Here is a 23,463-nt window from a genome sequence, read left to right on the forward strand (position 1 = left end):
TAATTAAATGTTCTTGATAAAAGAAAAACAAAAATAGTTAGATATAAATAAAAAATTAGTTAAATATATTTAATAAATTCAATTATCAAAATTATTAAAATAAAATTACTTCAAGTGTTTGTCATCCAATTCAATTAAATAAATTCAAGTACCTTTTTTTTTTTATAGATTATACGAGCCGACCAAGAAAATTTAAAGAAATAAAATATTTTATAATGTCAAAATTTTTAATTACAATGAAAGTTTATAATCTGAAATTTATGTAGTGAAATATTAAAAAATATAAATAACAAATGTAAAAATAATTTATTATATTAATTTTTACGGACGTTGATAAAGATCAAAATATTAATAATTTAAAAAACATTGGTGATCAAGAAACTTTTAAAGTTAGATTATCAAAATAAAAATGATAAAAAATTAAGTGATCCAAATTGTGATTCGGTTTTTTTTTTTTTTTTTTTAATTTACAGTGCCACATAATTGTAATTTGTTAGATCACATGATAATATCACGTCTCACAAATAGCGTGACAATGCTACATCACCACATTACTAGTCTCTAACAACTAGATAAAAGAATCAAATTTATAAATATTAATGATCATATCATAATTAAATGATCAAACTAAAAAAAAATGCCTCAAGTTAGTGATAAAACATGTAACATAGCCTATTTCCTTTTAGTTTAGCAATTTAAATACAAACAGTCATTGAGTTACTGTTTTACAGAATGCTCCATTGATAGATCTTAAGTACTCAAGGCTTGATAATTAAGAGTTTGAGATTGAGTTTCACACTGAATATTACAAGGGCAACCCAATTGCTGAAGCTATTAAAATGTCACAAAACGCAAAAAGAAATGCACAAGAGACTATCAGCCTCAGCTATGGTTACAGAAATTAAAGGCATAGTCCCATAACTTAGTGTTTTAATATTAGTACCATAGTAGAAAAACGGTTCCAGAAGATAATTATTTTAAAGGGAAAATCCTTTGAGAGGAGCAAATTTAGCAAGTATTTCAGCCTCACGCGTTGCTGCATTTTCCTTCTTTAGCTCCCATTCTGGCTTTCTGGCATTAGCAAGCTGAACATCATGTACAACTTTAGGAATGGAGTTGGCCACCAACTTTTGATTGTAAGTCAATTCATCCTTGTCTCTTTTCTTTTTATCTATGATTCTAGTAAGTTCAGCGCGGTGGGATTTAAGTTGCTCTATCTGATCGTCGATTTCTTGCAAAATCAATGTGTTGGAATCTACCTCTGACTGCAGATGCGTCACTTGTTCTTTTAACACGGTATACTCTTGCCTGAGTGAAGTAACCTCGGCCTTATTGACCTCAAGGGCCGTAAAGAACTTGTCTGCCTGCCCCATCACTTCCCTATTCTCTAGGAAAACCTCACAAAATGATGGAATCTCTTCAATCAACTTCAACTTCACAAGTTGTTCGGCATTAAGAGCAGGATCCTTACGGAGTTTAGATGCTAGACGTGTGAGTTCATCAAGGTCTTTGAAGCAAATCAAAGAAGGAAAATCCATATCAAGAAACGAAGATAGTTTCATTCGAGCTTCAGCCATTTCATCTTCTGCGGCAAAAAAGTTATGCATCGCTGGAAGGGAAAATGGTTCTTCCGAGAGAGGCTGAGCAAGAATGTCATCCAAAGAATTGAGGTAGTTATCAAATTCCTCTGCAACCATATCAAAAGTGAATGCAAGGAAGAAACAACACCATTTTCAATAGAAATGTTAAAATTGAGAATAGATACTTCATATTCTAACCTTTTGTGGTTTCATCATCTAAGAAAGAAATATCAAGAGTGCCATTTGTATCTTCAGTTTCAGGTGGGGCCGGGATGGAATCTTTAAGACGGTGCCGAGTTTGTCGTTTAGTTATGCCTGATCCATCAGTCATCTTCTGCTTCTTTCTACCCCTGCTGGAATGGGGAGTCTGGGGAGTCTGGGGAGTATTGGAAAGGGCAGTCCTCTTCCTCTGGCTGCTACGGGGAGTTTTTTTGTTGATTTCATTTTTAACATCCTCCTTTCCAATCTCTGGTGCTAGAGGGTGAGAGTTCGCATTCATCACATAAAAGAAAAGTATTGTAGTTAAGCAATAAAGAGAAAACAGACATGTTATAACTTAGAACTCTAGGGAAGATTGAAGACAAGAATGAAGAGCAATGGATTAATTTGGATAATTGCCATTTATCTCTAATGTCAAATAATGAAACATTTACCACATCTTTTTAAGGAATGTCTGCATGCCTGCATTAGATTATGTCACCTTTCCCCTCCCCACTTCAGTAGACTTGGTTCAACAAACCTATCCAACATTATGCAGAGGGAACAGCGGGGGATGTAGAGAAAGCAAGTGAGCAGAAGATCAGTCTATAGGGAGTATAGACTTACCTCCTCAGGCAAGGAAAGGATGGAAAGTTACTATTCCGAGCAGGCAAATATATTGATAGCCAGCAGTTAGCTAGACACCAATCTTAGAATTCAGGTAGGGCCTTTCAAAAGTGATTAAGGTGTTATGGCAGCCAATTGAAGAAGAATTGCTTGTGCAATAGTAAGTTCTTACTGATAATTATTATAACAAGTGGTGGTGCAATGAAACTTCCACTTAAAGTGCAGATAAAATCTTGATTTCATTTACATTTACTCTAATAAGTCACAAATGCTGGATGAAACAAAAAATAGTGATACCGACCATCATCATGCTACACCCTAAAATTATAACTGCCATATAATTTAAAAGTGCCTTCACTCAGAAGTGCTTTTAAGGAAAGCAATCAAGAGATCCCAATAGAAAACCTTAGTACCACCTTCTAATTACATTTACTTGCCACTAGTGTTGTTGGCTAGTCAAGCGCAAGCGTCCACAACCAAGTTATAAGCAGAAGCAAAGTATGGGAAATAATCCCCCAGTTTGCGGTATAAACATCACAAATCTAAAGAAACTTAGGGTGTGTTTGATAAACCATTGAAAATTAAAATTTTCAATGAATTTGTTCAGTTTATCAAACAACACTTTATTGAAAAAGCTTTGAAACTCCAGGGAAATTTTCCAGAATTTTGATCAGAAAACTGAGACCAATACTAGCTTGTAAAAGGGTATCTAGACACACATGTAAAATGGATGTGTGCGTTTATCAATGTCTGTGTATCTTTCTCCAGACTGCCTTCCTATTTCCAGTAGTGGTGCTTTTATTCTTCCATTCCTCATGCATTTCAAACTTCTGAAGTTACTAACATGAAATGTAAAGATTTGACTCATTAGATACAATTCACCTGAACGAAACTTTAATTGGTTAATCCCATCTACCCGAGCTGCACTAACCAAATGAGACCACTCCAACTATAATTAGACACTAAAATCTTATATAAATCAAGATGCATTCAAACTTTCTCCACACGAAAATGTTAGATATTGAATTTCCTTGCAAGATGAAAAAGGGCAGCAAGAATGAGAGAACAAGATATGTTTTTCAGCCAACCTTTGGTAGGAGATTCCAAAATGCCAGGGATCTGCCAAATAAATGAGGCAAAGAACGCATTAATATCTGAATCTGGGAAATGTGATTGGAGAAAACGTTCAAGTGTTGGCTTGCTTGCAAACTGTTTTGGATTATTTCGCATTCGAATACTTTTTGGAACAGTGAGAAATCTATCCTTGTAGAAGCCAGAGCTGTTGACCCTCTTCCCCACTCTCCAGCTCCAATTATCACCAGGATTTGGCCAATCTATAGGAGCATAAGGCAATCCTTCCCCACTACTACCAGGAGGAACTGGTGCAGGGAAATTATTTTCCTCTTTAATTACTGGATGACAATCACTAGTTCCATTACGGATATCATTCCCAAAAAAATTTTCTTGTTGCTCAGATGGAATGGAAGCTGGTCCACCATAGTAACTGCATTTGGGATAAAATAACATCAAGCAAACATAACCACACACCATAAACTTACAAAGGTACATTTTCTAAATTACTTAAAAATTCATATGAATTCATTTGAACATATCTTGAAGCTGCTATGCTCACTCGTTGATGAATAGACCATAGCAACAACAAGTACATTGTGCAATAGTTGATGACTCTGCAGAGAGAATGATGGTTTATCCAAGGGTTTAGAAATAGAAGACTTCTCCTGTAGCTAATTATTATAAATCATGTCTCCAATTGCAGTTAGTTTAAATCTTAAAAATAGGGTTAGAGTAATATGAAGCCCCTCTACATCACAGCGTGGGAAACAAAGCAATCTGATGAAGAAACAAAGAAGACGATAAAATCTCCAAAGAGCCATGCATCATCATTAATTGGTAACACAAACTGACCTAGACATTTCCAGGCTCCCTCTATGCAAAAGAAAATTCACACCCCTTAAGAATAATAGTAAGTTCTTTAATTTATGGTAACTAACCTTTTATTCATTACTCAACATGTGCATTTCAAAAAAATTTATAGATGAACTTAAAAAAAAGCTGAATTTCTGCATGAAAATTTCTGCTTTCTAACAAATTTTACTTTCCCATACTCGATTTCTCAGGACTGTCACCTTGAACTCATCCCAATAGCAAATATAAAGGGAAATAGCAAATAGAAACAAATAAACAACAAATGCATGCAGGAAAAAAGAAGAGATGAACAAAACAGACTTACTCTGGAAAGAGATCTTGTTGAATATGTATGTGAGGAGGACTATCCATGTGAGAAGTGTTATCAGTGTGAGGGAAAGTACCCATATGGGGAGGAGAAGGAACTGGCATCATCAGAACAAAAATTCCTATTTGACCTGCAAATTTAAGGCAGAAGATAAAAGATTATAACTTTAATATATGGACTCTCACTCCAAAAGTCAAAAGTGATCTTTAATTGTGAGAAATAGTAAGAAACTGAAGACAGCAAAGGAGAGAGCTTCCATTACAATACCAAAAGTTAAGAAACTGGGTTTGCAAGTTAACAAAAGTAGGAAACCTGATCTGGGAGTTTGAGAAATTATGTCCTAAAAGAAGGTTCTTTGTTATTACAAGAGAAAAATGGATACAACCTAAAGTAACTGCTAGTCTGATAATCACGCATCTGCACTGCACGAGGAAGAATCTACCAGTGATAGTGAGCAAGATGAAATGACTGTTATACCCCTAATATATGCAGAGAGTGAAATTGGTTAAAAACGAAAACTTTGCTTTGACATTTTTTTTTTCTTTAGGTGAAATTGTGCTTTGAGGCTATATTTGGACGCAACCGAGCCTCCAGTGGAGCCGCGGTTTGCATCAAGAGGTGAGAAAAAGATTAAAAAAACACACTGTAATTCGTTTGGATACTACGGTGAGATGTGATTTTTAGCTATGAGCCACTGAAGTTTTTTGTTTCAATAAGCGATCGCGCCATCTTTATTTTTTTTGTTTCCTTTCTTGTCCTTCATATTTAGTTTTAAAGACAAAATTACAATTATAATTTATTTTTTATTTTAATTTTGTATTAAAAATTTATAAAATAATTAACTTAATTTAATATAATAAATAATTAAATTTTATTATTATATAATAAATTAATAAATTTTAATTATTTATTAATTTAACAAATATCATATATATAGTATAAATTCTATTATATTTAAATTTTAATATAATGTCTTTAGTTGTCACTTTCTCTTCTCACTACACTTAATATCACCATCACCGTTGTGTTTACATCCAAATAAATATTTCACCATTGATTTTAATATCACTATTGCAATAATTAATCATACCGCTATAATAATCAATCTCATCACCACCGTTATTTTCAATCTCATTGTCTATCCAAATGGACCTTTAAATTACTAGCTCCCTATTGTTGCTAGAGAATACGAAAAAGATGTAACAAATTTTAGAGGATTTTTATATTATAAAGTTGCAGAATGTGTTTTTTTAGATGCAATATGTGCTTTTTTACCCTCTAATGGGTGTTAAGGATAGCTCTTAGAATATGCTCTCCATAAGAAGAAAAATGAACTACAATGTAGCATCAAGAGGATCAAGGATTCTCATGCCAATGAGAATGATAATGCAACTAAGAATGCAAAACTAACATTAGAAAGAAAATTCATCTTTTACGGAGACTCCTTACTAGGGGCATTTTATGAAGGTTATGAATAGTTTTTATCTTCATAGAAAGAAGAAAGTATGGAAATAGACACAGATTCAGAGGATGAAACCCCAAGCCAAGAGGGTGATTGTGAATCAAATGAAATTAACATCACCTCACAAAGGAAGAAATGGCAAGGATCAGAGAGAAATGGGTAAAATCCCTAATTGTATAGGTTTGGCCTCTTTCACACCATTATGGCAAATAATGGGACGTAATTCCAAGTAGACAAGTTGAAATGGTCATATCAAAACTTCAAGACAACCATAGTTCATAGTTCAATAGCCCATCCTTAAACGAATGGTGGGTAGAGTCCATGAACTAGAATATTCTAATTGCCTTTAAGAAGAAACTTAATGAAGTAAAAGGGGCTTGGGTAGAAAAGACCCTTGGCATACTTTAGGTGAACAAGAATATAGTTCACTTACGATAAGAGAAATGCTTTTCACACTGACCTATGAGATAAAAGTAGTGATACCTATCGAAATGGGTATAAATACATTCAAAACATCACATTTTGATCCCAGTCAGAATGAAGAACCTTTGAGGGCGAACTTGTACAATATTTGAATTTGTAGCCATTGGAAGAGATCATGATGTAGACATTTTCTCAATAGCTTTTTGAATCTCTCTCATATTTCATAAAGATTCCCACCATCAAATTGCATAAAAGTAATTATTTCATTCCTTAGCTTGGTTGTTTTAACAGATGAAAAGAACTTAGTAAGAAACTTTTGCACCAAATCATCCCAAGGTGTGATTAACCCAGATGGTCAAGAAGTTAACCAACTATTTACCTTATTCTTAAGAGAAAAAAAAAGTCTTAGTTTAATAGCATCATATGAAACACCATTATATTTAAAGGTATCATATACTTTAAGAAAATTAGATAAGTGAAGAATTAGATCATTGTTTGGTAACCTTCAAACTGTACAGAAGTTTAAACCATTTAAATAATAGAAAGCTTTATTTCAAAGTTGTTTGCTTGTATGACAGGCCTTCTTATAGATGATCGAAAACCATCAACATTAGGGATAGCATAATCCCTCAACATTTTATGACCTTTATTATTTGTATTCGCCAATTGAACTGATGTAAGCGGTGTTATTTGCTTTCTTCTCAAACGTTTAAGAGTTCTTTCGATTTTGTTGTCAAGTGGAGCTAGGTCAACACTTTTAAATCTACGCATACAGACAAAGAAAAGATCAAAACAGTTTGAAATAAATAAAAGTAAATATTTAGATTACAAAAAAGTAAAAAAAATCATTGTTGATATTGAATTGAATACCGTTATAATCCTCAACAATGGAGCTAAAAACTTGATTGTTAGTTTTTATAATACTTGCAAATGCATAGATCATAATCAAGTAATAAAGTGATGAAATAAAGTATTGTCTCACAATGATTATAGAATTAAATTGTTAGGTGGATTCAAGTATCAAAGATGACAAATTACCACAAGCCTTATATCTAAACTAATATAAGATAATTTGATTGCAAGAATAATAAACCAAGAACATTTAAAGAAAACTAATATAGGTCAAGATCTCAATATCCAATTGTTATTAGGAATCTTGGATTAAGATCGAATACTGCTAAATCTAAAGAATCAAAGATTGAAAAACTTGAAATAAGAAATATTTGTGATTGCCAAAAGTAAGATTGCATAAAAATTGAACAAAGATTGCATAAAAATCGTAAGCTTCTATGACATAATGAACTATGGCCAAAACTTGAAAAATAGCAAAGAACTTAAAAACAAAAAAGAATAAAGAAAGCTTTAAAGTTGTAAATTGAAAACAAGAAAGCTTTAAAATAAAGAACTATTTTAGAAAACAAAAGATTTTTGGCTAATCTATCACTTTGGCCTAATACAAAGAAAACTAAAAAACTAAAGAAAAGAAAGAAAAAGAATGATGTGAAGTGAGATGTTGAATAGAACAGAAAACCTCTTTATTTATAGTAAAAGGTTCAGCTATGAGGTAAAGATAAAGACTACAAGTTGTTATCTAAACTCTAAAAGATAGAAGTTATCTTGATCCAAAAGAGATTATTCGAACATAGTTTCTTACTTCTTAGAATGACTTGGTCGAATATGCTTCTTGGATTCAATCTTGGACGTTTATCACACTTGCATACTCTTAATCTTGCAATCTTTCAAAAAGTTTCAACTAAACATGGTTTTGTCAAGACTATGTATTTGCATTACATTTAAATTCTTAAGATCAAAGATCAAAAAGTCATTGTTTTAAATACAACTCTTTCAATAATGATAAAAAAATTCATTGTACAATTAAAATTTTCTTAACTGAATGCATCTAAGAGTCATTCCTTGAATGAAAGTCTTCAAATATCACATGTATATAGAAGTCCTCTTGGATATGGGAAAACTAAACACAAGTAGAAGTTAAGTGCCATTAGAATTCCTACTTCAAGTATAATTTAGGAAATCATATACTAAATGGATTCTATTGCATGGCCAAATATCATCATGCATAAACTCTTACATGGTTTTGCATGTAAATTACATTCTAAGTAGAAAAATCTAAATATATATATATATATAAAAATAAAAGGTACCAAATTCAAGCAAATTTCAAAAATTTTCAACCAAATTGAACTTGTAAATCTTTATATATTTTAGTGCTATCTATTGCTTTCTTGCCAAAAATTTTTTTTTTTTTCTTTTCAAGCTTTGGACAAAGGTCTAAGGGTCACTTTATAACCCTTTCAAACCTGCGGGCAATTGTTATAGCCAACTTACTTGATTAACTTGGCTGAGCTCGGTCAATACAGTTATATTCCTAGGTCGCCCAAGTAAGGCACGTTTAGATCATCATGCCATCTGTTCTCAAGGAAACAACTCACCTTTTGCCAAAAGAAAGATTTGCCTAACATCCCATTAACGTCCTATCTAGACAATCTCTTAAAAATCGATCACTTGGCCTCCAACTTGTCTGTGATCATAAATGTAACCCATACCTTGCTTAGGATTATTAAATGTGATTCACTATTACCTATGTAGACCCGTCATGAGCTTTATGTATATATCCTATCAACTATCAACTGTCATGCTCATATCACCATCCATTATCTCATACATAAGGTAGTGAAAAAGCCTAGGTATGTAAGGTATTCTTATACTACACACACTCAAGCTTCATTTTGAAGTTTCCCATATATACTTCACCATCTTCCTTCTCCCTTCTTTTCTTATTTTCTTTCTTCCTTATTTCACCTCAAACACTTTCCTAATTTGAGTGTCAGAGTAAGTCTCGAAGCAACAACTTTGGCACTCCTTGATAGTGTTCTTTGGCTACAAGTTTGAGTTGTCTTCCTTTTAACTCCACTTCACCTCTTCCAAGCTAAGATAACCAAAAACACCATCAATAATCATTCAAATCGATCCTTCCTTAGGTAGTGATAAACAAATGGGAAATAATTAACTTGTTATAAAATCTAATTCTTTAATTTAATCTTTTTTATTATTATTATTTTTTATATTGGGGATGAAGGATTCAAAAGCAAGAAGATAAAAAATACATTAGTTAAGTTAAATGCTTGGATGTCAATTCTTTTTAATCTTGAAAAGAGTAATCATACAAGAGTTACCTTAGTAAGCATAACTATTGGGATTTTTAGTAATGCAGATTGCCTTGAAAGTATTTGCTTTAATTACTTTATCTATTCCTTTTCCTGTTTGTTTTGGTTTTTTTAAGTTGACCCTTTTTTGGTTTTTTCCCTAGAGGTTTGCTTTGGTTGCTTTGGACCTTTGTTTTGTTCCTAAGGGATTCTTTCCTTGCAATTATGATAATGAGTAGAGCTAAGTAAATGATTAGTTCAGTTAATTTGATTGTAAAAATCAAATAACCGAATTAAGTAACTTAATCTATTATAAAAATCAAACTGACCAATATATATAAGGAAAAATGAAAAAACTAAACCAAATTAAGGTGATCAGTTTTAATTGATTTTCTTGGGTTAATTGGTTCTAGTTTTTATTTCCTGCATTAAATTTTAAATTTAATTCATGTAAGGATAGTTAAATACTCAAATACTTAATACATAATTCAATAAGTTTAAATATTGTTAATAATACTCAAATAAAAACACAAATACAATACAACATAAACACAAACTTAAATAATAATCCATAATTTATCAAGCACTAATAGTTTATAACAATCTATAAATACAAACTTAATTTATCTAGTACTAGCAGTTTATAACTAACAATCCATAACATTCTAGAAACACAAACTAATAATCCATAAACCATGATAACAATCCATAAGCCATTGCCAATCATTGAGTAAGCCTAAAAAAAAAAAAAACCAAAGTTGAAAATAAGAATAAAACGTAATGAATTGTTTAATAACAATACTTAGCCAATTATAGTCAAGAATGCCTACTACTAATGAACTTTTTCAACATTAATCATAAGATAGTGAGCTTTTTCAACAATACGCAGCAAAAAAACAAACAAAAATTAATGAAAAAAATTAACATAAACAAAAAATAATAAAAATCTATTCATGTTACCTCAATTTATCAATACACTTTACTAATCAATTATAGGATTCAATGCAATCATAAATAAATCTAAACATACATAAAAAAAAGTTAATAATAAAGATTTAAAGAAATAATAATTGAAAAAATAATAGTGGTAAAAATAAAATAATTACCTTAATCAATCTTATCAAGTTGCTCCATTTCATCTTCTATGATATTTGGATCCAAATTTAAAGATTCATGTACCAATCTTGAACACAAAGAAGAGCTTGCATAAATTTAAGAGTTAAAGAACTCCTATATGCATTAAGCACACGACCATCAGTGCTAAAAGCTTATTCAAAAGCAACTATAGTATGGAACCGCCAACACATAACAAGTTAGATGGGAAAGGATAAAAAATCTATGATTATTAAGTTTCCACCAAAGCGGAACATAAAAGTCCACCCCTTCTTAATAGCATTAGACTTCTTATTTAAATATTTATCCAACTCTAATTTATTCTCTTTTCTACCTTGTTGCTTTTTAAATTTTCTAAACTCAACCATAACAGCTTGTGAGTCACAGATTAGTAATTTCAAGTTCATAGGTAGATTCTATAACTTAACTTGCATAGCTATTTTCATCAATATATGCAGATTAAGGTTGTAATATGTTTTTGTATTCATCAAATAATTGACTAATTGCTTCTTTTACTTTCTTCATCATTATTAAAGTTTGATCATAAGAATACATTTTCATAAAACAAAACTCCACAAAGCAAGTTTTTTCTTAAGATCAAGAATGAAAGTAATATAAAGTAACATATTTTCTCCACATTTCCTCAATACTTATCATACTTATCTTTCATTTTCTTAGCCATTACACTCAACTCAACATTAACATTTAAATGCCAATATTGCAAAATACCATAAACACCACAAATGTCTTTAAGAAAATTATTAGATGTAACATATAAAGAATCAAAAACTCTAATTGTGAGATTGTAAAATTTTTGCAAGAAAATGCATAATTTTCTAACACTTGCACAATCATTTTGATTGGGCACCTCATCTCCCAACACAAGCTCACTTCTATAATAAAGATCAACATCATTAAAAGCCTCAAAAGCCTTTTCAAACTTTTAAGCTTATTCCAACATCAAGTAAGTGGAATTTCACCTAGTGTTAACATCTAAGGATAACAAGCTTTACTTTGAATATGTTCATTGACAACACTCTCTTTAAGCTTGGCCAACCTAAAGGGTGATTATGTTACATGTTTAAAAACTCTTCTAACATGAGCAACCGAAATAACTTATTTCTTTTAACCTATCATTCACAATAAGGTTAACAATATGAGTAATGCATCTTAAATGAAGATATTTACCTCCTACAATACTAGTTCTTACAATGTTATATTTTTTTCTCAAGTATGAGATTGCAACATCAATAAAACTAGCATTATTAACTATAACAGTAAAAACTTTATCAATCCCTCAATTATGCAAGTATTTTTCAATTGCCCTACTAATAGCCTCACATTTATAACTAAAAATAGGACAAAAGTTTAATATCCTTTTATTAAGTTTTCAATCATTATCTATAAAGTGAGATGTGGACACATATAATTGACTCTTTGCAATAAAGTCAATGTGTTAGTGGTAAAAGACACTTTTATAGAAGATGATTTTAAAAATTACCTTAGGGAAGTTTTTTCATTTATATAAATTTGATAACAATCCCTAGCAACAATCTATCAATGGTACACGAAATCTAGGACATGCAATATCTATATAATGCCTAAATCTTTTTGCTTCTATAAAGTTAAAAGGTAACTCATCTATAATTATCATCTCAACCACACCTCTTCTAATAGCATCTTGATCAAACTTTCAGGTACTTAAAGAGCCATCTTCTTCTGAACTAAAAACTAATTCTAGCTCGGAAGGATCACCACTACCATGAGAAAATTTCATACAAGATGTTTCATTTTTTAAAAAGTGACCATAAAATTCTTTATGATAATAATTGCATTTGATTTTGAGTTCACCTTTATTATTAGTAAATTTGGTAAAGTGGTCCCATACTTCTAACCATGTGTTTGGTAGTCTTCTTTTCTATTGAGTAGTTATAACTTCACTTTTTGTTCCATGTATGTCTATTTGGGGATTGATTTAGCATTTTTTTGTGTCAGATTTTGATCAGTCATTTTATTTGACATATTCAAGAAAAAAATGTTAAGCTATATATAAACATAAGGAAATGAATAGCATTTCTAGGACATGTAAGCAATTCAAAATAACTCATCAAGAAAATAAGAAATGAAATATATAAACATAAGGAAATGAATGTGTAAAGATGCTAATATGATCTTTTCTTTTAATTGGATCTGATTTTTTCATTTAATTGGATTTAAAATTAGCATGGTAGCTGCTAAATAGTTCTAGAAAACAATGTTTGGAAATTCAAAAGAAAGTAGCCATGGAGAAACTGATGCTAGCTAGCTAGTTACAAGTATATATATTAGTTTTATATATGTCTAAATTTCATACATTTTCATTAAATTATATCTTTTTTTTTTGTTACATTAGGAGGGCAAAACCCTAGTAAAAGTAAAGGAAAGAGGAGGAGGCATGGTTCAAAATCAAACCCTTGATATCCTCTCAAGCGCCTTTAACCACTAGGCTAAAAGCTTGGGAACCATTAAATTATATCATATCATACTATTAATGAAATATAAATTTTTATAAATTTATAAAATAAGAGTTTTATATTTAGTGTATAGATAGTATATATAATTAATCAATCATAAAATGATATCGATACATCATAAAAATTAATTTTAAGATTTTATTTTTGAGAAAAAAATAAAAGGTTACAGGTCACTAAAACAAGCATATATGTTATTATTAACCAACACTTCAATTAGGATAGGATTTAATAAATCCATAACAATAGAGATGATGATATCCTAACATGTTTGATCTATCACCATCATAATAATATATTAACAATCTTGAATAAATTAAAGAACAAAATATTATATATGGGACAAATTGTAATAAATAAACTACAAACAAAATATTATATATAAGTGGGATAAATTGTAATAAATATATTAAAAAACAAATATTATATATATGAGACAAATTGTAATTCTTATTTAAGAAGACATTACATTAATGATTATACTTTTTTTCTTGTTTCTTTAGGCTTATCCCATCTGTGGAGGATGACCCATCCTTTGGCAACCAAGTCCCTCTATGAAGATATCGTAGGGAGTTAATTTTTAGCATTCAAGTTGAACTTTAGGGCCTTAGCTATGGTTTTATGTTGGGACATAAGCTAACTCACCTTAATAGATGCATTTACTGGCATGTGAGCTAAGAGGGCTTCACGTGGTTAGTTGCTAAACCTCATATTTCTATGTGTTATAGCTAGCTAGTACATGGATCTTTTAGTGAATATGGGTTTCCTTTCAAAATTTTTTATTAAATGTGCTTTAAAATCTTAAGAAACAAGGATGAAAACAACGCTACTGACCTCAACTTTACGAGAGAAATTAAAAAAGGAATAAAGTGACACTGCAAGAAAAAATTGAAAGATCCTGAAAAACCATGACGCTGTGAGAGGAACTGAAGAATGAAAGAGGCAAAGGTGCAGAGTGGTGCGATAGAAAGACACGACGATAGCGCATAAGATGAGGGTGAAAGGCAAATGGACTATGAAATGAGAGTGAGATTTGAGTGACAAAAAAAAAAAGAGGATATGCGGTAGATTAGAGTGTTGAGATGTGAGATCGATGTGTGGCAGATTAGAGATAGAAAATTGTGAAAAATCTGAGGGAAAAGATAGAGATAGTGCAACAGTGAAGCTGTGAAGAAAAATGAGAGATAAGAAAATGTTAAGAGTGTTGGTTGTTAAACCCCATATTTCTATGTGCTATAGCTAGTTAGTACATGGATCTTTTAGTGAAGGTAGGTTTCCTTTCAAAATATTTTAGTGAAGGTGCTTTAAAATCCTAAGAAACAAGGATGAAAACAAAGCTACTGACCTCAACTTTACGAGAAAAACTAAAAAAGAAATAAGGTGACACTGCAAGAAAAATTGAAAGATCCTAAAAGACCATGACTCTGTGAGATGAACTGAAGAATAAAGGAGGCAAATGTGCAGAGTGGTGTGACAGAAGGACACGACAATAGCGCACAAGATAAGGGTGAAAGGCAAAAGGACTATGAGATGAGAGTGAGATTTGAGTGACAAGAAAGAGAGGAAGAGGATATGCGGTAAATCAGAGTGTTGAGATGTGAGATCGATGTGTGGCAGATTAGAGATAAAAAATTGTGAAAAATTTGAGGGAGAAGATAGAAATAGTGCAACAGTGAAGCTGTGAAAGAAAATGAGAGATAAAAAAATGTTAAGAGTGTTGAGCTGTTAGGGTTTAGTAAGCAAAAGGAAAATCTAAAAAATGAGTGATTATAATGTTTTTATTTTAATTAATTATTTTGTATTAAATCGAGTATTTTGGTTTATTTGATTTCAAATTTTAAACCTGAAAATCGATCGCTTTAACCAATTAAATTGAGAGGATAATTGAAACACCCATATAATACAAATTAACCAAATCGAGTTATCCAAAAATTTTGATTTTTGTCGTTTTTTTAGTTTTAACCAAAATTTTCTCTCCCTAGTAGTGAGACAAGTGGCTGATCAAATTATCAAAATGTGTTCTTTGATAAAAGTGTTGCTTATGTCTTCCCAAGGCTGGTCAACTTAGATTTTTATTTTGAAGAAGAAATTAAGTGGAATGGTGTCATGAGAACGAAAGTATCGATTATAGTTGATAAGCCATTGAAAATAGGTTTCAACTTACAGAGGAAGAACAGACCAACCATACTTTTCCCATTTAAATGTGAAATATTGCTAAATTGTGAGAGAATGGGGTAGATAGTAAAGGACCAGTAAGTCATCCATAACGCCTTCATCACCATTAATATTAAGGTTCAAAAATGTAGCTAACTTACATTGATATGCATCATATTTAAAACTTTAGCTATATAAGAAAAAATAAAACTTTGATTTTTTTCAATTGCTTGCCAAGAATGCTTTTCATTTGAGCTAAATACAACCAAAATCTAAAATAATACTATGACTTTCAATTCATTTCTTTTAATAATTTCATATTCCTTAAATTCGTTTTATCTAATAATTCTATATCAACAATAAGACTTTTTTTATACAAATGCATTTCACAAAATTATTGTTTTAGGTCATATTTGGTATATAAAATTATAATAGAATAAAATAAAATGATATTATGAATATGATTAGATCAAAAAATATCATCCTATCTTATATTTAATGTGTGCAAAGATTAATATAGGATAATTTATTTGTTGGTCAAAATTATCCTTCCTTAAAGTATATACAACTTAAATTATTAATGTAATTTTTAATGATATAATAAAATATGTAAATTTAATCTCATGGATTAAAAATAATTATTTACACTTTAGAAGAATTGAATCATCTTATACCAAGAGAATGATAATCCTCATTCTAATTTTATCTCTTTTAATTAGATACAAACTAAATATAATATAAAATAATTAAAATAATTATTATACTATCTTATCTATTATCTTATATCTTATACATTAAACATAACTTCAAACCTTCATATAAACCTTTAAAAATATTTACTTAAGAGGCGGCAACCAAGGAATAAAAAAAAAATTATAAATATTTTGATTCAAATTCTAAATTTATTAAATGATTTTTTAAATATAATTACGTGAATTAATTAAATTAAATTAATTTATGTTAATACCCCTTTCGATAATGGAATGCTTACTTATCTTGACAGCCCACCAATTAACCGTCATTCTCACCTGTAGATTATTGGGCCCAATGGCATTCCTCTAAAAAGTTTGACTGATAGTCTTCAAACCCTTGCCGCCACAATACTCAACCATGATCACACCGTCCACCACCAATACCAATGCCATTCCTCACCGCAAACGAGCTAGGCTCCCTCTTGGAATCTGCCATCTCCACTCGCTCCCTCCTCTTCGGCCGGGCCACTCACGCTCACATTCTCAAAACTCTTCAAATTCCTCTCCCTTCTTTCCTTTCCAACCACCTCATCAACATGTACTCCAAACTCAACCTTGACAACTCCGCCCACGTCGTCCTTTTACAAACCCCACCTCAATCCCGCTCTGTTATAACTTGGACTGCCCTCATTTCGGGCCATGTCCAAAACGGCCATTTCACTTCTGCTCTCCACCATTTTACCCGCATGCGAAAGGACGGTATTTTCCCCAATGATTTCACCTTCCCTTGCGCTTTCAAGGCCTCCGCTTCGCTTCAGCTACCTGTTGTGGGAAAACAACTTCATTCACTAGCTTTAAAGTCTGCCCAGATTTTTGATTCCTTTGTTGGATGTAGTTGTTTTGATATGTATTTGAAAACGGGGCTTAGAGATGAAGCAATGAAAGTGTTCGGAGAAATGCCTGAGAGAAGTATTGCGATGTGGAATGCAAATATCTCCAATGCGGTGCTTGATAGGAAGCCGAGTACTGCGGTGGATGTTTTTATTCAGTTTAGAAGGATTGGCGGCGAACCTGATCCGATTACGTTCTGCGTCTTCCTTAATGCGTGTTCAGATGCTTTCTACTTGGAATTGGGGAGACAGTTACATGGATATGTGATTCGAAGCGGTTTTGATAGGAACTTGTCTGTCTGTAATGGGCTTATTGATTTTTATGGAAAGTGTAACGAGGTGGAATCCGCGAGGGTGGTTTTTGATGGGATGGAGAAAAGAAATGCGGTTTCTTGGTGCTCATTGATGTCTGCTTATGAGCAAAATTATGAGGAAGAGAATGCATGTGGAATGTTTTTGGAGGCAATGAAAGAAGGGGTTGAACCTACTGACTTTATGGTTTCGAGTGTTGTCAGTGCTTGCGCAGGGATGGCGGGGCTTGAGTTGGGTAGGTCAGTTCATGCGCTTGCTGTTAAAGCTTGTGTTGAAGGGAATGTTTTTGTTGGGAGTGCACTGGTTGATATGTATGGTAAATGTGGGAGCATTGAGGATTCTGAGCAAGCCTTTTATGAGATACCTGAGAGGAATTTAATTACTTGGAACGCTATGATAGGTGGATATGCGCATCAAGGGTGTGCTGATATGGCTTTGGCATTGTTTCAAGACATGCTGTCTTGTGGTGAAGTTGTTCCCAATTATGTGACTTTGGTTTGTATGTTATCAGCTTGTAGCAGGGCAGGGGCCGTGAAAATGGGAATAGAGATTTTTGAATCAATGAAGGAGAGGTTTCATATTCAACCAGGTGCCGAGCATTATGCTTGTGTTGTAGACTTGCTAGGGAGAGCTGGGATGGTTGAGCGTGCTTATGAATTTATAAAGGAAATGCCAATTCGTCCAACAATTTCTGTCTGGGGTGCTCTTTTAAATGCTTGTAGAGTGTATAAAAAACCAGAATTGGGGAAGATAGCGGCTGATAAACTATTTGAGCTTGATCCTAGAGATTCTGGCAACCATGTGTTGCTATCTAATCTGTTTGCATCTACCGGCAGGTAAGATTTTTCCCCTATCGTAAAAGCATAATCTTCAAGAAATCTCTAGTCATTAGGATCTTAGACAAAAAAGGTTAATATCACGAATAGAACATGAACTATAGTAAACTATTCAATATGATATTTAAATTTTAAAAATTTCTAATGTCATATCTAAATTATAAATTTATTAATTAACGTGGCATTTTCCCTTAATGTAATTAGTTTCAAATAATGACTCTTGCGGACAAACAGCTCTCCATATACTAAATTAGTTAATAGATTTATAGTTCAAGTACCATATTATAAATTTTTAAAGTTTATGTATTACGTTGAATATTTCATTATAATTCAAGCGTCATCTATGACATTATCCCAAAAATATTTTTTTAACTTAAAATTGTGATTCCAAACTTGTGTTTTCTTGTTAGCTAACTATCCTGGACGACTAAAATGTAGGTGGGAGGAGGCTGATCTTGTGAGGAAGGAGATGAAGGATGTTGGGATCAAAAAGGGTGCAGGTTGCAGTTGGATCACCGTGAAGAACAAAGTCCACATCTTCCAAGCAAAGGATACTTCACACGAAATGAATTCTAAGATTCAAGAAATGCTGGCCAAACTCAGGAATGAGATGAAGGCGGCTGGCTACATTCCGGACACCAATTTTGCCCTCTATGATATAGAGGAAGAAGAGAAACTATCAGAGGTTGGATACCATAGTGAGAAAATTGCACTTGCCTTTGGTCTCATAGTTATACCTCCTGGAGTACCTATAAGAATCACAAAAAACCTCAGAATCTGCGGAGATTGCCATAGTGCCTTTAAGTTTATATCAGGCATTGTTGGGAGAGAAGTTGTTGTGAGAGATAATAACCGGTTTCATCGCTTCAGGGACGGGCAATGCTCTTGTAGAGATTATTGGTGAATAATTTATTTATATAATTAATCAATAATTTTTATTTTTCATCATTTAACTTTATTCCCATTTTAACAGCTTAAACTATTTTCTTGCATGTTTTTTGCAAAGCAAATTTCCCTTGTCTTTTTTTGTGTAAAGAAAGTTTAAGATGAAGGGAAACTTTCTCAATTTTTTTCGTCAATTTAAAAAAGAATTTATAGTAGATTTACGCATTATTTATCAAAAAAAATTTTATATTTATAGATTTGTTCGAAAGTACAATTAAAAAATAGTTGACTTTGGAAAATGAATTTGAACTTAAAATATTTTTAAGAAAAAGATAATTGTAGCTGTTATTGAAGGACTTATTGATTGGTCGTGAGAAATTAAAATATGGCTAAAATCTTTTTTAACAAAGTACCGTATTTGGATTCTATTCCTAAAACTTACCGAGCACGGCAACAAAGTACCTTTTCTTGGGGAAATTTTGTAAATCTATAAATAAGTCGACGTCGTTTCATGCTCGCTATGCTGCCATATAATGCAGAGCCGTGGCGAATTTTACGATATAGAAACAGAGTTGCAGAAATGGCAGTGGCAAAAGCAGCTTGCCTAAACCACATCTCCAGAGAATCCTCTGACGTTAGACGTCTTGCTAACTTCTACAGAGAGGTTATATTTTGGGGCTTTATTTTTTCCTTTTCCTTTTTTTTTTAAAAGGTTTTTGCTGTTTTTCACGTTTAAAGAGATTGAATATTTGTGGTTTAGATCTTTGGGTTCGAGGAGATTGAGAGCCCTTATTTCGGGGAGTTTAAGGTAATCTGGCTGAATCTTCCGGGAGCTTTTCCTATGCACCTAATCGAAAGGAACCCACTTACGAAGCTTCCAGAAGGACCCTATAGTGCCGCGTCGGCTGTTGGTGACCCCAGCCATCTCCCCAGAGGTCACCATATTTGCTTTACCGTTTCGAATCTCGACTCTTTTGTTCAGTCTCTCAAGGTACCCTTTTAATTCTTTGCTATTAGGTCTGAGTTTTTTTTTTTTTTTTTTCCACTTGTTTTTGCTTTCTGATTTAAATAACGTGTTATTCTTAACTCAAAGTAACCAATGATAATTTGGTGTTAGGATTGATAAAATCCTAGATAATTTATCTTAAAATTTAAAGATTAGAAATCTGGGAATGGAAGGTGGTATTTTCGTATGGTTAAAGGGAATTGAGCATAAGATGAGAAGGACATTTTCCTTGTTGGTGTTTAATGTCATGAATTTTCAGCTCTGGCGATTGCCATCAATAAAATTGAGTCTGTTTATTTCAGTAGTTGGTCATTTCCCATAGTGTAAACGAACATGTTTAACAGTTTGTGAACATGGTCAATTTCATGTTTGTTTATGAAACTTAACAAAAAATCACGAACAACATTCGGAATCCGTTAATTAAAGTTTGTTCATGATCGGTTGGTTTACATCTCTAATTTCTTGTTGACGTTATAAGAAATTGGATTATGCAGGATAAAGGTATAGAGACTTTTCAGAAGTCCCTACCAAATGGAAAGGTCAGACAGGTCTTCTTCTTTGATCCAGATGGTGAGTATTTGATACTATAGTTTTTTGTTAAGGGCTTACATTTATAGATGATCATGTACTCAGCACTGGCAAGTGCAATTCTAACCAACCCCTCAAAAGAAAATCCACTTTGGCCCTGTTTCTTTTTGAAGCATGTACAACACTTTGAATATCAGTACATTTAGTATTATGGTGTTTTAATGGTTTGGCCTTTTAAAACTTTCAGGTTTATGTTTGAGAATTGAACTTTGATGTGCAGGTAATGGATTGGAGGTTGCCAGTAGGGAAGCTCCATAATTAGCAGGGGAAACTTGGGAGTTTGCATATAGATCCTCAGCAAAACAATAAAATGCAACTGAATTTCTCTTGTTTGCTGTTGTAAGTGTAATACTATCTATGAAGTATATGTGGATGTTTTTGTGAAACCTTTACATTCTTCCTCGTAAAAAGCATCAGTTGGCATTTGCACAAAACTGTACTCCCTCAATCTTGTCCTCTGGCGGTTCATTAATACATTGCGTGCCCTAAACTCAAATTTCGTGTAGGATTCAATCTTTCACTGTGAAGATGAAAAAATAGTGAATTGCTTGAAGGGAAAGGAATCTCCATTTCCATACTCGTTTTGTCTCTTCAGCTGCTGAAAGCTAGTAGACAACAAGAAAAACTTTGCTATGCCCTTCAAAAGTGTGAAATTTTATTCTCTGTGGAGGATTTTATTCCCCTTTTATTTCATGCACCTTTCTTTTGACTTGACTTACAGAGGACTTTGTAACCCATTTCTGCATATAACCAAAGAAAAATTAGTGTTGGTTTGGCTTGGCTTTGCAAGCTAGCTGGACATTGACGTGGTTCGGTCCATTGGAGTTTAGAAACCAAGAGGAGCTGCCGTCTTTTTCTTCTTCCATTTGTCACATTCATAAACTGAGCTGTGGTGCAAAGGATAGAAATTTACTGAAAAAAGTTTATGGTCTAGTCGACCAGTTCTCTGTCTCTATTTTTTAACTTCTTGGAATGTTCCCAACGAAATCGACTTGAACATGAATGAATACCTTGCGCGGTGAGCATATCATATCATGTAGGAGATCATGTATCGAGCAATTAAATAGTATATCAAAAACACATTCGTTTTCATCATGATATATGAAACAGATCGACATACAAGCCGTGTAACTCTGATCTTAAATACAATAATTTAAGATCCCTAATGAGTTATAATATTTTATCAAATATGATAATTTAAAATCATTAATAATCATATTATTTTGCTGATCTTGTCACCATTATAACTAGCTTATTATGATAGAATAATATCAATGCTACCCAAATAAACTACCAATATTCACTCTTACATTGTTGGTGAAGTGATGAACTTTTATCGAGCAAAAGGTTTTTTTTTTAAAGGTTGTTCATGCTACACCAATTGGGGTTATCCATCAAACTACAATAATTATAGGGTAAGCACTTGAAGCAACCGCGCAAACAGCAGATGATAAACCTGTTGATGAAAGCGATGCGGCAGCAATTCAAGCAGCTGAGCTGATAGCAGCAGGTTCAAACGTTATAATCCCTGCTGGACTCTCAGCTAAAGCTCCGTCTGCCGCGGCCCAAAATGCCTCCGTGAATCGCAGTGAGGAAAAGATCAGGATCAATGAAGATCTAACGGTAGATAATTACTTGGGGTATTTCAATGGGGAATTTTGATTGTCGTTTGTTCGTATTTTAGAGGATTTTGATTGTTCAAGGGATTTGTTTGTATTTGAGAGTTGTGCTGATTTGTTAATTTGCAGGGTTTAAATTAAATTCAGATACTTTGTCTATTTTTTTTCCCGGCCAATGCTGCAACAATATGGGATCTTATTTGTGTTAAGTATTATCGATGCCTGGTATTAAAAAAAAGTATCGTGTATGCCTGCATCAAGTTGTCGTGCTCGGTAGGAAATTTTGGACTCAATATAAATGGTCAAGAATATGGGTCTCTGGTGGGCCAACTCCTGAAGTGACCCATGCCTTAACCCATAAGTCTCAAAGAGCCAATGTTATTGAAGATAAATTTAAAAATTTGTATTATTATATCATATAAAATATTATATTTTATATAGAAATTATGTATTATAATTTTTATTAATGTAAAAATATAAATAAAATATTTTTATTTTATTAAATTTATTTATAAATTTTTTAAAATTTTAAATTATATTATTTTTATATTTTTTATTTATATTATTTTTATATTGTGTAATCGCATTTTGTTTCAAATTGTCGGGTACTTGAAAAAATATTTGTATTTGCAGTCCCAGTCACTTCCCAACTGCCTTACCCGTATATTCGTAGGATATGTAAAGCTAAAACTGCCTTATCCGAATCCGTCGTTGTTTGAAAGATAATAATCCAATCAATCAACAACAGCATGATTCTCACCATGACCAAGCAAATCAGCTGGACCTAAACGAATGGATGACAGAATCCTGATGGAAACCCCACTTTGTATAAGATTCCAGCTCGGTTATGTACTTCCATAGCTGAAGTAAAAGGCCAAAAGTATGGCAATTATAAATGAAGTCACGAGGCAGACCCATTAGTTTTTTTTTTTTTTACTTGTGAGCCTCTTTTCCCTTGGTAAGGACAATCATGCCGCTCAGAAATAACTTTCATGAGCTCCCATGAAGGGACAGAGAAGGATGACGCTAAAACCTATCCATAAAAGGCAGGCGGTTCAGTTTTGAATTGCGTTTGCATGCGCTGCCTCAACCTTGTCTTTCTCTACCGATAAAGATAAGATGCTTTGGGTCCTTTTTACAACCAAGATTT

General features: G+C 32.4%; 3 protein-coding genes and 1 non-coding gene across 11 annotated transcripts; 3 read left to right on the top strand and 1 right to left on the bottom strand.

The window, feature by feature from the left end:
- Positions 1–744: 744 nt before the first annotated feature.
- On the bottom strand, positions 745–5,106 carry LOC111291407 (uncharacterized). 4 transcript variants are annotated; one of them, XM_022883151.2, is made up of 5 exons: positions 5,045–5,106; positions 4,657–4,789; positions 3,494–3,909; positions 1,779–2,054; positions 745–1,687 (listed from the first exon to the last, which is right to left on the bottom strand). In XM_022883151.2, exons 2-5 carry the CDS (start codon positions 4,764–4,766, stop codon positions 978–980), a joined length of 1,512 nt encoding a protein of 503 aa, XP_022738886.1. In that variant the 5' UTR covers positions 4,767–4,789; positions 5,045–5,106; the 3' UTR covers positions 745–977. The 4 variants fall into 4 exon arrangements, with proteins under 4 accessions (XP_022738886.1, XP_089601327.1, XP_022738861.1 ...); XM_089745201.1 differs by having other exon boundaries at positions 1,779–2,048; positions 4,927–5,080; XM_022883126.2 differs by having other exon boundaries at positions 4,927–5,080.
- Positions 5,107–6,714: 1,608 nt separating this feature from the next.
- Positions 6,715–6,821, top strand: LOC149514225 (small nucleolar RNA R71). The gene has a single exon (XR_016328873.1). It is a non-coding gene; the product is annotated as a small nucleolar RNA R71 (small nucleolar RNA).
- Positions 6,822–16,493: 9,672 nt separating this feature from the next.
- On the top strand, positions 16,494–19,160 carry LOI1 (Pentatricopeptide repeat (PPR) superfamily protein). The gene is made up of 2 exons (XM_022883112.2): positions 16,494–18,215; positions 18,654–19,160. Exons 1-2 carry the CDS (start codon positions 16,624–16,626, stop codon positions 19,117–19,119), a joined length of 2,058 nt encoding a protein of 685 aa, XP_022738847.1. The 5' UTR covers positions 16,494–16,623; the 3' UTR covers positions 19,120–19,160.
- A 436-nt stretch (positions 19,161–19,596) lies between these two features.
- Positions 19,597–22,472, top strand: LOC111291398 (Lactoylglutathione lyase / glyoxalase I family protein). Of its 5 annotated transcripts, none has more exons than XR_016328586.1 (5): positions 19,597–19,764; positions 19,861–20,091; positions 20,601–20,676; positions 20,915–21,033; positions 22,057–22,472. XR_016328586.1 is itself a non-coding variant. In XM_022883099.2 (4 exons), exons 1-4 carry the CDS (start codon positions 19,612–19,614, stop codon positions 20,950–20,952), a joined length of 498 nt encoding a protein of 165 aa, XP_022738834.1. In that variant the 5' UTR covers positions 19,597–19,611; the 3' UTR covers positions 20,953–21,128. The 5 variants fall into 5 exon arrangements, 1 of the variants encoding a protein (XP_022738834.1); XR_016328584.1 differs by lacking the exon at positions 22,057–22,472 and adding an exon at positions 21,416–21,649; XR_016328585.1 differs by lacking the exon at positions 22,057–22,472 and adding an exon at positions 21,201–21,387.
- The last annotated feature ends 991 nt before the right edge of the window (positions 22,473–23,463 follow it).

This window comes from Durio zibethinus, chromosome 16, assembly GCF_047325235.1.
Source record: "Durio zibethinus cultivar Kanyao isolate XHJ-2024 chromosome 16, ASM4732523v1, whole genome shotgun sequence".
Lineage (NCBI taxonomy): Eukaryota > Viridiplantae > Streptophyta > Magnoliopsida > Malvales > Malvaceae > Durio > Durio zibethinus.

What these genes read in the sequence shown, in the direction of transcription:
- LOC111291407 (XM_022883151.2), bottom strand. Translation starts at nt 4,766, where the DNA reads ATGATGCCAGTTCCTTCTCCTCCCCATATGGGTACTTTCCCTCACACT. An exon ending in CAACAAGATCTCTTTCCAGA is followed by an intron (nt 3,910 to 4,656) that starts GTAAGTCTGTTT and finishes TCCCAAATGCAG; the next exon opens with TTACTATGGTGGACCAGCTT. An exon ending in AGATGATGAAACCACAAAAG is followed by an intron (nt 1,688 to 1,778) that starts GTTAGAATATGA and finishes ATATGGTTGCAG; the next exon opens with AGGAATTTGATAACTACCTC.
- LOC111291398 (XM_022883099.2), top strand. Translation starts at nt 19,612, where the DNA reads ATGCTCGCTATGCTGCCATATAATGCAGAGCCGTGGCGAATTTTACGA. An exon ending in TTGCTAACTTCTACAGAGAG is followed by an intron (nt 19,765 to 19,860) that starts GTTATATTTTGG and finishes TTTGTGGTTTAG; the next exon opens with ATCTTTGGGTTCGAGGAGAT. An exon ending in CTTTTGTTCAGTCTCTCAAG is followed by an intron (nt 20,092 to 20,600) that starts GTACCCTTTTAA and finishes TGGATTATGCAG; the next exon opens with GATAAAGGTATAGAGACTTT.
- LOI1 (XM_022883112.2), top strand. Translation starts at nt 16,624, where the DNA reads ATGCCATTCCTCACCGCAAACGAGCTAGGCTCCCTCTTGGAATCTGCC. An exon ending in CTGTTTGCATCTACCGGCAG is followed by an intron (nt 18,216 to 18,653) that starts GTAAGATTTTTC and finishes ACTAAAATGTAG; the next exon opens with GTGGGAGGAGGCTGATCTTG.